The sequence below is a fragment of the Perkinsus marinus genome (genome assembly GCF_000006405.1).
Source record: "Perkinsus marinus ATCC 50983 genomic scaffold scf_1104296975926, whole genome shotgun sequence".
Lineage (NCBI taxonomy): Eukaryota > Perkinsozoa > Perkinsida > Perkinsidae > Perkinsus > Perkinsus marinus.
Genome location: NW_003200605.1, coordinates 282,530 through 296,494, shown reverse-complemented (window position 1 = coordinate 296,494; position 13,965 = coordinate 282,530). Strand labels below are relative to the sequence as shown.

At 48.8% G+C, this 13,965-nt stretch overlaps 6 protein-coding genes across 6 annotated transcripts; 2 read left to right on the top strand and 4 right to left on the bottom strand.

Annotated features, from left to right (window-relative positions):
* Positions 1-1,033: 1,033 nt before the first annotated feature.
* On the bottom strand, positions 1,034-1,924 carry Pmar_PMAR004513 (Uridine phosphorylase, putative; the record flags this gene model as incomplete). Its single annotated transcript, XM_002765011.1, has 1 exon — positions 1,034-1,924. The coding sequence occupies one exon, from the start codon at positions 1,922-1,924 to the stop codon at positions 1,034-1,036; it is 891 nt and encodes a 296-aa protein (XP_002765057.1).
* A 2,629-nt stretch (positions 1,925-4,553) lies between these two features.
* Positions 4,554-5,465, top strand: Pmar_PMAR004512 (hypothetical protein; the record flags this gene model as incomplete). Its single annotated transcript, XM_002765010.1, has 1 exon — positions 4,554-5,465. The coding sequence occupies one exon, from the start codon at positions 4,554-4,556 to the stop codon at positions 5,463-5,465; it is 912 nt and encodes a 303-aa protein (XP_002765056.1).
* Positions 5,466-7,562: 2,097 nt separating this feature from the next.
* On the bottom strand, positions 7,563-8,027 carry Pmar_PMAR004511 (hypothetical protein; the record flags this gene model as incomplete). Its single annotated transcript, XM_002765009.1, has 3 exons — positions 7,563-7,704; positions 7,746-7,838; positions 7,881-8,027. Coding segments are annotated over 3 exons (382 nt in total), but the record flags the coding sequence as incomplete, so codon positions are not given.
* Positions 8,028-8,053: 26 nt separating this feature from the next.
* Positions 8,054-8,917, bottom strand: Pmar_PMAR004510 (hypothetical protein; the record flags this gene model as incomplete). The annotated part of the gene is made up of 4 exons (XM_002765008.1): positions 8,054-8,138; positions 8,469-8,579; positions 8,646-8,739; positions 8,788-8,917. 4 exons carry the CDS (start codon positions 8,915-8,917, stop codon positions 8,054-8,056), a joined length of 420 nt encoding a protein of 139 aa, XP_002765054.1.
* Positions 8,918-9,302: 385 nt separating this feature from the next.
* On the bottom strand, positions 9,303-12,254 carry Pmar_PMAR004509 (hypothetical protein; the record flags this gene model as incomplete). The annotated part of the gene is made up of 6 exons (XM_002765007.1): positions 11,306-12,254; positions 11,115-11,259; positions 11,015-11,060; positions 9,556-9,641; positions 9,403-9,488; positions 9,303-9,353 (listed from the first exon to the last, which is right to left on the bottom strand). Exons 1-6 carry the CDS (start codon positions 12,206-12,208, stop codon positions 9,303-9,305), a joined length of 1,317 nt encoding a protein of 438 aa, XP_002765053.1. The 5' UTR covers positions 12,209-12,254.
* A 666-nt stretch (positions 12,255-12,920) lies between these two features.
* Pmar_PMAR004508 (hypothetical protein) lies at positions 12,921-13,880 on the top strand (the record flags this gene model as incomplete). Its single annotated transcript, XM_002765006.1, has 1 exon — positions 12,921-13,880. The coding sequence occupies one exon, from the start codon at positions 12,921-12,923 to the stop codon at positions 13,878-13,880; it is 960 nt and encodes a 319-aa protein (XP_002765052.1).
* Between the last annotated feature and the right edge of the window lie 85 nt (positions 13,881-13,965).

The window sequence follows — 13,965 nt, the reverse complement described above, 5'->3', positions numbered from 1 at the left end:
CGCCCCATTTAGGGAAATTGCTTGTTTTGAGGTATGGCTTGGGATGAAATAGCAGCCAGCGTGGACATATTGATTGTAATGAGGTATATCTTGCAGTGGCATAGCCGCCCCATTCGAAAAAATCGATTCGATCAATGCATAAGTTAAAGTGGCATAGCCGCCCCGTCTGAAGAAATTGATCTTTCCAAGAGCGAAATAAGCCTTCGAAATGTGCAGCGTAGGATGATTCGGGAGATGTGCTGCTTGTATGTCGCCGACATCATCGAACTGTGCTCACAGCAAAGTCGAAGAAAAAATTGTTATTCGGTTGCATCTCTGAGGCTACTGCTCCTCGGAGGCCTTTCTTCCTCACAGTGTGGTCTCTCAGAACCCTCCCGAATTGAACCAAGTCCGAAAAACATCGATTGTACAACCTCAATTCAAGTCAAATCCTACTGTGAGCTATGGGAGTCTTCGGTACGTCTTGATCACAAGATGAATCAGTTAATCGCCATTATCAAGTGTACCATCCTCTCCGGTGTATCGACGCATCATGTCGGCGATGTAGACAGCCTCTTGCTCTTCACGTTGTTGTTGGTTGAAGGAGGTATTCGTTCCGTATAACTTTTAGTGGCGTTCCTCATCTGCCATTAGACAATAGTAATAGCTCAGGATGAATATTATGGATCAGACAGAAGTTGACCACAGCATCTTACAGTGGAGACTATACTCCACCATAGGAAGCTATCTTATGTTTACTCTCAAGTCTACCTTGGCGGGGATCCCTCTCAGACGTGAAACTTCGGCATGATGATGAACGTCGCTGGGCAGGTCCGAGAGGCATCACGTGGATCATCAGCCGCAATCAAATCATTCGAGGGATGAATGACAACTCATACTGGGCCTTTCAGACGCACCACTGACCTCCAACTCGACAGCTGACTGTAAACCGAGTGGATCCCACCACACAACCACGAGTGTAGCCAGTAGCACTCATCAAAAAAATTGTTCAATACCACTTAAAGACGATAACCTTATCATCTTTGGTCAAGACTTAACTGATGGTCTGAGAAAGTGAACGTCCGAGAAGGGATGCCTTCCTCCCGTAACGCATGAGTTTTCTCTTAAGCTGGGCCATGCCCTGACATACGATTGTGCATGAACGAGTCACCGCCTCGCTCTTCAGATGAGCTTCATCGGAGAAAGGCGCGCCGTCACCACCACCAATGATAGCAAGGACGCAGCCAGCCTTGACACCATAGACCTGAGCCAGACTGAAGAGCATGGCTACTTCCATCTCAGAGGCTAGGCAGCCGAGATTCTCCAATACTTCCATATAGCGTTTGTGCTCAGCAGCATAGGGGCCGAACTTGAACTCCCTCGCCATGAGGGAATCCTTAGAATGGACCGGACCAGCGTCGTAGACCCATTGAGCACCTTCCTTGAGCTCTTCATCTTCCGTCTCGAGCTGGTGTTGGGCAGCGCTACACATTGCCGTGACAACAGCAGCCGATCCAAGGGCAGGGAATTCGAGAGGCATGTAATGCCTCGATGTACCCTCATCACGAACAGCGCCAGTAACGATAACGATATCACCGATTCCGAGAGTCTTCTGCATGGCACCAGCGGTACCAACTCTGACGAGGACCTTGGCACCAAGCTTGATCATCTCAGTGGCGATGATGTCAACACTTGGAGCACCCATACCGGTAGAGATAATACCAATGTCGACCACCGTTCCGTCAGGGGCCTCGTACTTGCCAATGTAACCATCATGACCACGAGGAGAAGCGATCACCTCACAGTCCTGGAGGAAAGTCTCCGCGATCTGCTGCGCGCGATCGCGTGATCCGGGAAGGATCCAGAAGCGACCGAGGCCGCCATTGCCGAGGCAATGTTCTGGAGTGACTGTCACGTGCATGGGCTTGAAGTTTGGATCGGTCATGTTCGGAGGAAAACGATCGAGCTACGAGTAGCCTCAAGTCTACAGGGAGCCTCGACTATCCAGACTCCGGAATTCCCGAAACCATCCCTCACACGGTGCGAGTCACACCGACGAAGTCGCGAGACGGCAGCTCACGGAGCTTGCTAGTCCCGAAATCCGGGATCCGGTCTTGTGAGTCTACAGATGGAGGATGCTGGTTGAGGGAAGCAAGGCCGACACGCAGGCGCAACAGAAACCGGAGGTCGCGCTGCCAGCGCGGCGCTAGGAAAACACAACGTGATGGGACATAATGCTTCGGTGCTGCGGACAACCGCGCTCCATTCGCGAGTCGTGGATCACGACCATTGCTATAGAACAGTATTTCAAAGAGACCCTTCCTCCATGATGGTGTCATAATGGGCTTGCTGTTACGATGACCCTAAGCTCGATACTAAGGAAATCTCGCCTATGGAGCTCAGTGTCATGTACTGTTGCATGTGAGAGTTGACAGCAGTGTGTTGTACCAGTAGCATGTGAAAAGGTTGCTTTGAAAGCCTTCAGACCTGAAGGCCGCCAGCCTGGCTTACTTGAGCAGTCCAGATTTTACCAAATGGCGTTTGGACCAGACCGTCTTGCCCAGACAGAAAGAGAATCTATATTGTGCGCGCTGCGCATGCGTGCCTGCGAGTGGTTGCGTGCATGAAGCCAATGCCACCAATGGCTATATGCCGATCCTGATTAGTGGGGTGAGCCAGAGTATTTGCCCAGTTGAAAAGATTAAGAGATGATTATAAACCTCTGATTCACTGGTTTTCAATCAGTCATCGCGATCATTGCGACGAGCTATGAATTTTCATCCTGATTCGCGAATAAAGAACTGATCATCTGGCAACCAAACCTGATTGAAAATCTCACTCTAAACGTCTTGTCCACGAAGCTGATTTCTCGGCCGATTCCATTGAATTTGAATCTCCCTGAGACTGATGAGGCCACGATATGATTCGGACTTTTATGACAAGACGACGACTATAATCCCTATGGCAGACAACAAAGAGTCACACGTTCACGAAAGAGAACAAAATCCCATCGTGAAGATCCAACCTGGGGAATTCGCTCCCCATACACATACATTCCTAAGAAATGTATGTGTATGGGAACGATTCCCCACTTCGCCGCATCATCGGATTAATTCTTCTGCGGAAATATTCCGTTGAATATGTACACATCCGGATTTCAAATTTTTCGAGACAAGTCAGTCGACTAATCCCAGGGGTCGACAGTTGAATAATTTGCATCATGTATTCTCACAGTCCAACCAAATGAGGACCTTCCTTCCTGCACTGAAGACCTTGTATGCGCTCCCGGATGCATATCAGCAATGAACAAACTAGCGCGAAGTCTATCAGCGCACATGGAGACATGCACATCGCTCGAGGGCCCCAGTGACTTAATCATAGCCTGTGTTACAGACTGTGTAACGACTGCTCACAGGCATGTGTGAAGTGGTGAGACCGCAACAATCTTATCCCCGCTGGCGTGAACAATCTCTGAAGCTGAGACTTCGCGATGGCGTCGTGACGGTGGCCACCACTGAGCGGCGACTCCCTTCCATCAGAAAGTCGGAAAGAATTAGCGAAGTATAAGACGTGAGCATAGGAGCTCGTTTGGGAGGCCCAAATAGCTACATGAGTATACGGACGCTCCGCAGTTAGCAGTTCCTCGAGAGCATCAGAATAAATCATGAATCCCGTACTTTCTAGGCTTTGAGGCTTCCTAGGCTCATGAACTGATAGCCTACGAGCAAAACGATGTCGGATCACAATCACTGTTTGCCACACGATCCGAAACCCCGGATGGTATATGCCATGGGAGATACGTGAGATTGCAGAATATCCACAGGCTGAGTTCGACCAACTCCATCTTCACGGAACCGATGGACACAATGAAAGACAGGGCTTTGTGATGAGACACAAAAAATCGATGAGCGATAGCGTCTTCAAGCAGCTATCTATCTATCCTCGTCTGATATATCTATCAACAAGCTACTCGTCATATCTGCTCTTCTAACATGAATCGTTTATTGATACCTTACGTGGCCATCGTCTGTATGGTGGGTACTGTTGTTGGTGAAGATTGTCATCGGGGTGACGAAGATTGTGCAGCGGTTCAAGCTGGCTCTTACTGCAAATATTGGCAGAATCCCCCAGTGTGTTCGGGCAGCAATTTACTATGTTCCTGCGACACTCAGCCTAATCACAGCACCAGTGCGGAGATACCCAATACGCCTAGCTCAAGTGGCGATGTTATTACAACGAAAGCACCAATGACATCGACTAACTTACGGTCAACGACAATCCAACTATCAACTACGTCCACTTCGACTAGTTCATCTCCTACAATGACAACAACTGCAGTGGCTACTGTCCCTACCACGACTACTGCTCCTACTACGATAACAAATGTCACAACTATTGCCCCTGTTACGACAACAACTATCCCTACTACGACAACAACTGTCACGACTACTGAATCTACTACTGCATCTCCCACAAGCCCGTCGAGTTCTGAAAAACGCTTCTCGACGTATACTTGGTCTCAAAACTACTGGAGGGGTGACGATGAGACCCTCGTGGACTTCGGCGCTTCTGATATGGGGAAGTTGTGGAATGCCGGTGATGTTTATGTGAACGTTGCTGATGTTACCAACTATGACCGGATTCACAATCAAGATCGCCTTGTTCCTTGGATGAAGCAGTGGCGTGAGAAAACTGGTAATGACCAGCGTATCTTCTTGACGTACGGTGACATCGAGAAGCATAATGGCAAGAGAATGATTGCTTTCGTGGATACTTTCCGCAAGTTCTTAGAAGACTCGGTTACGTCAGAGGACATGGCTGTGATCGCGCCTATCGGTCTGAGTTTCGATACGGAGCACATGCAACCCGAAGACATTAAGGAGACTTTGCTGCAGGCTCAGCAAATGAAGGACGATGTTACCGACAAGATGGGGTATGCTCCTGGTTCGTTGCTTATTGATTTCGCCATTGAGGGTCAGAAGAATACTCTGGGTACTCAATATATTATGCAGTACGCCGATCATGCTACGATGATGCTCTATCGTAATGCTATTGATGGGGATTATGCGGACGATCTTGTTTATCGTATGAATTATATGATGACCGAACAGTGTGCGGTGTGTACTCAACCAGGATGGGAGAACTTGAAGGCCAAGATCACCATCATGTTGGAGGGTTCCTGCACAGTTGGCAAATACTGCCACAAGCTTTCTATGTGTGCTTTTGACACAGCGGTTTATCCCGATTCTAAGGGAGGTATTGAGTATATTTGGAACACTCTCAATACGCTCCGGGAGCGAACTGTTACTGATGGTATTTTGACCCAAGAACAGTTCAACCATCTTTATGATATCGATGGAACTCTTTATGCCCTCAATGATTGGGAGTGGGCCCGTTGTGCCTATGGCAATGATTTCTCGAAGGAGATGGGTTTCTCTAACTGCAACAACTACCATACTATGGCCTCTCAATGTCGAGCCGAGTAGTTGTCCTTCACTTGACGATTTACCAGGTGCCCATTATAGGTTTCCGAAGTGTTACTAGTTTCATCCTCAGATGAGTTTTGTTATGTTGAGTGATTCTATGCTAATAACAGTTCGTTAACCTTTCCGGGATGCGAATAAATAGACAGATAGAGACCAACTGAAATAACAACAATTCATGTAGAGAAACATATTCAACTAATCTGAGCATGATCAATTTCTCCTACTCTAATTCTCAGTAAGAGTTCCACTCCTCTATCTCCAGGGTCGGGTGAAGTAGCACTTATGTGCAATCGTAGGAGAACTTGCCAGAATCTGCAAAGGAAATTACTCTTAGGGAACAATACAGAAATATTGACGGATTGTGTGCATTCTTTCCGAGTGTTATGATCACTTGATATCTGGCGAGTGCGGTTTCAACGTCACTCGACTGAGTCCTTCACGGAGGGGCGACTTAATACTATCGGCGGACAAGGCGGACGGTCTTTGGGCCTTCTGGACGGTCTGAAGCACCATATGTCACTGAACTTGCCATGAATCTATCCCTTCGCCGAAAGTAGGGAAGAGAAATGCAACGCTACCAATTTGACAGCGGCTCGATGCCGTTGAGACTGCACGAGCTCTGGGGGTGAATCCCGAGTCACCATCTGAGGGAAAGAATATACAATACTGAATCCTCTTTCAGCATATTTCCTGACTACCTCACTCTCAGAAATGTCAATGTCTGAGCCTCCAACAACGATGACAAATGGCTCAGTCACGAAACGCATATTAGGAAGAACCTCTGCGTGCCTGTGGGTGTCGGAATTGCTATGATAACGAGCCAGCCTGGTGTACCAGGTTGTACGTATAGCAAGTCGGAATAGCAATGATACTCAGAAAAAAAGGCTCCTCAAGGAGAGAATCTCCCCGACTCAAATATTATGAACTTGTTGAATAATGAGAAGGGCAGAAGTACCTCGCTTCGTGTTGGGCGACCTCGCCGGGCCAATTGGAGTGACAGGGAGGCACGAGTTTCTCAAGGAAGTCGTCATTCAATTTCGTGTCAAATTTAACCTAAGAGAAAACACTCAGGATATGTGCGCTCCTCAGGTTCAAGCTCATGACCATGACAGTACCGCTGTTATGCGAAAGCCAGTCTAATGACCAACTACACCATAAACACTCGGTATCAGTCACAATACCGATTAGTTCTCATGAGGACGCAACAGATTTCTCTGGACGCTTCAAGAGGGCGCCAAAGGGTGTTACCATCCCACAGAGATATTCAATTACAAGTGAATACGTCAATTTCTAAAGCTCTACACACTTCGATCGGTTCCGATCTCGGATTCCGCAAGGTAAGATAGAACTCTAGAGAATCCTCGCCAACCGGCATGGTCGGCCGTGTGCCTCCCCTGCCATCCCTCAGCATGCAAAGGGGAATGAAGTCACTAGCATAGGCTCGCATAGAGTACCTGTAGAGGACCCATGCTAGCCACCATATTAAAACGACGAGTAGAGCACATACGGCTGGCTGTGGTCTGGAAGGATCTGCGACTTCAACAGCAACTTCTTGCACTTTGAGGCGTGCCGGAAACTACGGCGGGATGCCAACCGACATCGAGAAGGTGACGATATAGTCTGCCTGAACGGGGACAGGGTTTCGCATTAGACCTACTAGGACGCGAAACGTGGTAATTGAGGAGATCTCGAGAGTTAGTTTCATCTTCCTGTGTGAAAATATCAACAACCTGGTCTTACAACGGTCCATCATGCTTGGCCTGACGCAGGTCAGCAATGGTTGACCCAGGAGGGAAAAGTATCTCGAGGCAAGACCAGTTGCGGTGGCCACGTCGAATACTATTGTTCCACGACGAGAACACTTTCAAAGATCAGTCGGGTGTGCGACGCACGGAGAGCCGCTTGGAACGCTGAGTATTGATGGAGTACAAAAAGAGTACCCTCGGCATCAGCTAGGGTAATGGAAAGCACTTGCCGAAACTTGCTAACTCTCAACCAGCCACGCCCCGACATGACAGCTATCGATGCTCTCCTTCCTCGTTTTCAACGAAAAAATCATCAGAGTAACCTTGAGCTCACTTCAGCCTCTCGACTTACTCTGACACGCTCATCCTCATTTCTGCTCAGTGGAAGACCATCTCTTGCGAATTCCGCTTCTATAGGCGATGAAACTTCCAATTTGGCATCCAAATCAGTGAGAGACCAAGGCGAGGAGGAGTCTCTCAGATGCCTTACGGCCCTGCCCGTCAATAGGTAAACAGGTGCACCGGACAAGCTCACCTCCAACCAGCAGCTTTCGAGGGGCGACTGCGCGGAGAGGCGTACTCAGAAGTCTTCAAACAGCGTTCGCGATAGACCGGCAGTACATCACGCCTAGAGACGATCCTCGCACAGTGAGAAGGAGAGGAGAGTTACATCCACTCGGCATCAGCACAGGCTTCCTCGAGGCTTCGCGCCTTGGAAAGAAGAGCGTCTGTGGATGCGGCGATGAGACCAGCTACGCTCGAGTGATAATCACAGTCACTCGTGCATGCTAGCTCATACACTTCTTCAGATGAGCCACTGCAAGGCAATGATGGAGAGAAGCGCTACTCAATATCAGCCATTCCAGGAAGATCACCGGACGTGACGACCCTTTGCTCACCTGCGATCTTCCGCGCTGAGACAAACCACCTGAATGGAGGCGCAATCGAGGGCGCTGGTTCAACATAGTCTTAAAGTAAAGGCGAGGAACGGTAGATTATGAAACCACAGACAACGCGAAAATAGCAATCATACTAGATCGAGAACCCTCCGCAACCAAGTAAAACTCACATCGAGTATCCGTTGGCAATCAGGACACTGGAAACACTTCGGACACCTACCGAGGAAAACCACCACATGGTGAGCCATACAGACGGACCCATCCGAAATAGATATGAACGAGTGCAGCAGTCTTGCCTTGCAGCATTCCACGGAATACGACTGATGCCGTTAACTAAGCTGGCGGTCTATGAATCTCACCTTCCTTTATGTGCGGTCACCGCTGACTGAGGCAGCACCTCCAGACAGTTTGTACAGTAGTAGCTCACGACCTCCTCATCTATCTCCGAGGGTGAAGCAAGACGCTTACATCTGGACAGCCTCAATTTGGCTTGAAGCATCACCGCAATGGATAACATTACAGCTACCCGAACTCACCCACTACACATGAATAACTCATAGATGCTCATATCGGTCTTCCAAGCTTCTACTGGACTGAATTCATCGGCTGCAGTCTGATGTACTCGGGAGCCTGATCGAGCAGGGATAAAACACATCAGACGAAATAGGAAGAGTTCACCCTGAACATCGTCGTTCGCTTGCCATCCAACGATGTATTTAACCCCAATTGCATCCTCCTCCCCTAGGACATCCTTCAGATACTCCCTAGCTGGCCGGAAGTGGTCGACCGCGGGAGATACCCAAGGCATTGAGATCGCTAACAGACAGTCAACAAAGCACAATGAGATTAGTTCACTAGCAAGCTGGCTCTTCAAAAAAGGGGCATTGATACCTCACATACTATACACAGCGTACAATACTAATTCCTCACAAACGCAAAATGGAAAACCGAGAACAAAACGACACGCCCCGATCGGGTGGTTGCATCGCTAATTGACACCACTGAACCAAGCACGGGAAAGTAACATATCATCGCTTAAAAAATATGAGCCACTGAGTACTGATGTCAATGCGAACAGCGTTGTGATGAAGCTATCAGTGCATGTGAGGCGAACGGACGCTTTTAACACACGACTTCATTCGTTCAGACACAACACCATCGCATGGCATCAGACTCGGGCTGATTAGGTAGGCCTAACCCTCCAGGGCCTTCAGAATTGATGACGCCACCTTCTCGAATGACGCCTAAGACAAAATCTGAATAAGTCCAGTCCAAGCAGAGATGTAGCTGTACCGGATTAGAGTGCAGGAAGCCATCGCCGTTCTGCTTGCTATGGACGATAGTACCGTCAACAGCGACCTCGAAGTTCCCAGTGACACCTACACAGACGAGAGGTAGCTCATCAAAGGGGCTAAGGAGAGTAGCATATAGACTCAGAGGACTCACCTGGGTCCTTCTTGGGGATGAACTCGACACTATCCTGCTTGTCACCGAGCTTTTCCTTCAACATCGCCACCACTTGATTATAATATCTGAGGACATGAGTAGAACGGCAAACACACAACTGCCTCTCACCTGCCGTAACCTCAGCCACCACAGTACTGGATCGAAACCTTAACTTTGCGAGCGGAACCCATAATAGAGGACGCGGTACGCGAGGGAGCACGAAAAAGTAAACTGCATGCGAACATCCAGAACAACGGCGAGGAACCAATGAACGGGTGGTTAGAGATAAGACTGTAAATGACAAAAGAAAGTGTGTAGGTTATGAAACATTCGAGTAGAAGATCCTTGCACGCATGCGCTCAAATCCTTCGCGGTGCGCATCAAGAATCTTGTTTCAATCTGTCCCCAAGGCATCGTCCCGAGTGACTCAACGCTCATACATCCTACAATAACAGGACTTGAGTACCCTACATTAGTGTAACAGTGCGGAGTGTTGCAACAGGATCGCTAGTAACAGTCTACTACCACAATACACAGTCCTATCACGAATTCACAGAGTATGAAACACTTCCCGTTGTACAACTGCATGAGAATGAAGTCCTTTGCTATCCAGTACTCCTCGAAATTCGTTCACATTACCATTTCTCGGTAGTGAGCAGTGTGAGCTTCTATGTCGAAAACCGAAGCACTCCCAGATAAAAATGTAACGCAACAAGTTGATCAGTGATCCTCAATATCTTGGAAACTTCGTCACCGGTAGGGTGCTCGGAAGCAGAAACGCTATTCATACACTGATGCCATCATCCGTCAATGTAGATGAGGCAGCGTCGATCGAACGCGAGCCCCATTGACTAACCATATCGAAGCAATGATACACTAGTAGTGCTACACAAGTCATCACTAGTAGTAGTAAACGTATAGGAGGCAGAGAGATGTCCACTACTCCAACTGCGATAGGTTGTAGGGACGACGAGTGACCACCAAAATAATGGGAATGATGACTGTAAATATAAGGGAGAATATAGACGATAATAGGATAATGAAAGTCACATAGTTTACGGGTCGCCGAACTAGTCGGCTCGCTAAAAATTGACGACAGTATCTAACCAGACTTTTCTCTTCCTCAGTGAGGAGACAAAGCGACTGGCAAAGCGCGGGGGCTGCTACCGCTCATTTGCAGAACTGTTGATGTGCTAGTTTAATTAGCTACCTAACGACAACACATACAGGCCTCAGCCGCTGAATGCGTGCTAAAGATGGTAGCAGCTACTAAAGAGCGAAATAATATCATTATAGGTCGAAACAATGAACGACCAAGGATTAGGGGTTGTCGCCAATTCAGCTAAACAAACTTTGACTCCTTTTTTCAATTTTCGGACAACAATAACTTCAACTGTAACATGCATTCGACAAGGTTCGAATACCACCAAATACCACACAGTGTCCTCACAGGAGCTACTGTCTAGGCCAGACTCCTCGAGGCTTCGACATCTGATATGCTACACCTGAGCGCAATGGAACTGTCATGACGACTCACGAGGCGACTTTACTACTATTACCCTTGAGCTCGTCGGAGCTGTAGTCGCTAAGAGTGCTCATATATTGCTGCTGCTGCTCCTGTTGGGCTGCCGCTGTTGCAGCAGCTGCTCGAGACATGCCAATGTAGTTAGCATGATGACACGACTGACCGTCGAAGTCTTTCACCTAACACAAGTCGCTAAAAATTATCCTCTCTCTACGAGGCTGCTACCTGTATAGGGAATTCGCATGAGCACGGGTCTTGGAGCTCCGCATCGGTGTCGAAGAAGCGAACAGCACCACCAGTGTTAAATTTAACACTCTTAGTAGTAGACTTCTTCTCGACCTTAGTGGGCGACTCCAGTGAAGGGGGAACTCTATGGTTAGCAGCGGCATTGTTATAAGCATCCAGTAGTTGCTTATCCAAGCACATCTCATAGAGATCATTACTGTTCTTGCCCAACTCCAAGGCCACCAAACTCCTCTGTGCGAAATTGGGTGCTGGTCTTCGACTCTGCTGCTGCTGTTGCCTGACCGTGTGACTACCGACAGGCCCACTACCATATAGCACAGCGGGATCGATATCGTCATCATCACTGTCACCATCCATCATATCGCAGTCACCGTCATCCTCGTCAGTAGTAGTGTCCATCATAAACCAGTCTTCGACAGGTGTCTCTCGCCTCTGCTCGGCATCGTCCTGTGCCGCTGCCTGGGCCTCCCACATCGACCAACACTCATCACAGAACGCCTCACCAGTGAGCTCATCCTCCCAAAGAGCTACGCCAACGCGTTTGCAGTTGTCGCAGCTACTCATAGTAGCAGCAGCAGTAAGCATAGGGTTGGGTACACTACTCGAACCAGGGTCTCCCGACACTACTGTCAATGCTGGCTGCGACCGCTCCACCACTTGAGTTGGTATTAGCTGTACACGCTGCAATGGAGCTGCTGTCAGCTGCCTCACACTGCCTCCCTCGTGCGACTCGACCATCGACTTCAGCTGCGATATAGTCAATTTGTCCTGACTAAGTGGTAGGGCAGGAGAGCGTCTCGACTTAGTCGTAATGGGCGTCCTGGACACTCGAGGAGTCCACGCCCGAGGGGCCTGGGACGACGATTTCATCGGACAACGCATAGTGTAGAGATAAGTGATGCCACAACAAAAACAACCACCGGCAACTGAAATGAATACAAGATACCAAGAGCATTCAGAATCGCTCCTCTGTTCTATGATGGCGCCCACGTCTCCCTTGAGCTCAGCGATAATCGATCAACTTGGCGTGGCGAGATTGCTTCTGCGCGCCGGGTATTCTATTATTCTTCATCTCTGCGCCCCGTTCCAACTTCGTAGGACAGTGGGTTGTGGAGACCTACGGCCACCTACGTCGAAGGTCTCCTGTGCTCGCACTTCATGTCGTAGGAGTTCGTCGCTCGTGTGCCTAGGCCACAATGATGAGAGTGTGAAAGGGTGTTTCAATGAATGCAGTCTGCTCGCTGGTCAAATTGTGTTAAACTGAGTTGATCATCGTAACATTCATGGGGTGTGAAGTTGTTGCGACTGCAAACGAGATTACTACTGTGTAGTGATGGAATTCACGCGGTCTTTAAAATAGCGGCAACCTCGAATTCACAATCGTCTTGACGATATCGTCCCAAGTGTGCCCTCATCCTTCCTAATGATGATACTGCCGCTATCATACATCACTCTCGCAACGTGCCTCATAGTATGCGTAATTGGTCCCTGGGCAGTAGACAACTCCAAGACCACGACGCTTTATACCGTGGACGCCAACACTGGATCCATCATTGCCACGCGCCCTGCATACCCCTATTCCATAGCAGCCTTCATGTTGGCTGACCACCTCATCGGCTCAGTCTTAGCCTTCACAGTCGAGTACTTCCGCAATAAAGAGGGTCGCCGCAGTGATCGGCTGGGTATGACCTGGAGGGACTTGAAGCTGATGACTCCTTTAGCGGTCCTCTACTCGGTTAGTGATCTCTCTACAATGCAGGCTATCGACTACGGCAATAGTCCTACTATGACAGTAGTCGCTCAAACTCGACTACTCTTGGTAGCTGTCCTCTCCTACTACTGTCTTGGTCATACTATGAGCGATCTGCATTCTCTGATGGGTGTTGTTATTTGTGCACTAGCGTTCACACTGACAGAGGAGCATGTTATCGCCCCTAGTGCTATCCCCTGGAGCGTATCCAAGGCCTTGCTGTCGTCCGTGTGTTCGGTATACCTAGAATGGCTCATGAAAGGGGACAGTAGAGGCTTCCTAGCTACAGCGGCTCGCTTTAAACTCATTAGTTTCGTCCTTACCCTCTCTGGTTTACTCCTCATACATGGTCCCCATAACGTACTCGGCTTTAAACCAATATGCGGGTCGTTGCAAATACCGGTTGCCTGTGACCATGGTCGTACTTGCGAATGTCTATATGATGTTGGTATGAACCTCCAGTCTTGGATAGCCTTCATCGTTATAGTGCTAAATGGTTGGATCACGGCTTACGTCCTCAAGAGCGTCTCAGCTACTGCCAAGTATGTTTGTAGTGCTCTTGCGGCTCCCATACTCTACGTTTTGTCGTGGTTGGCTGGTCGGAGAGAATTCCAACCGGTGCCGTTCCTTTTAGTATGCTTGTTGGTCCTGCAGGTCTCGGTTTACTCTCGTAATAAGACTAAGCGCGGCCGTAGTGAGCTCACCAAGGTGGTATCAACAGGCGATTTTGGCGAGTGGCTTCAGGGCTATCGAGTAGTTGACGTACCACCGAGCCAGATCTACACGAGAGGGGAGAGCGTATGATACTTTTGTGTGCGGGGTTGCCTGCTGCTGCTATTTGCATTCTTTTTGTCATGAATTTGATATGTATCGGATTACTACCTGTACC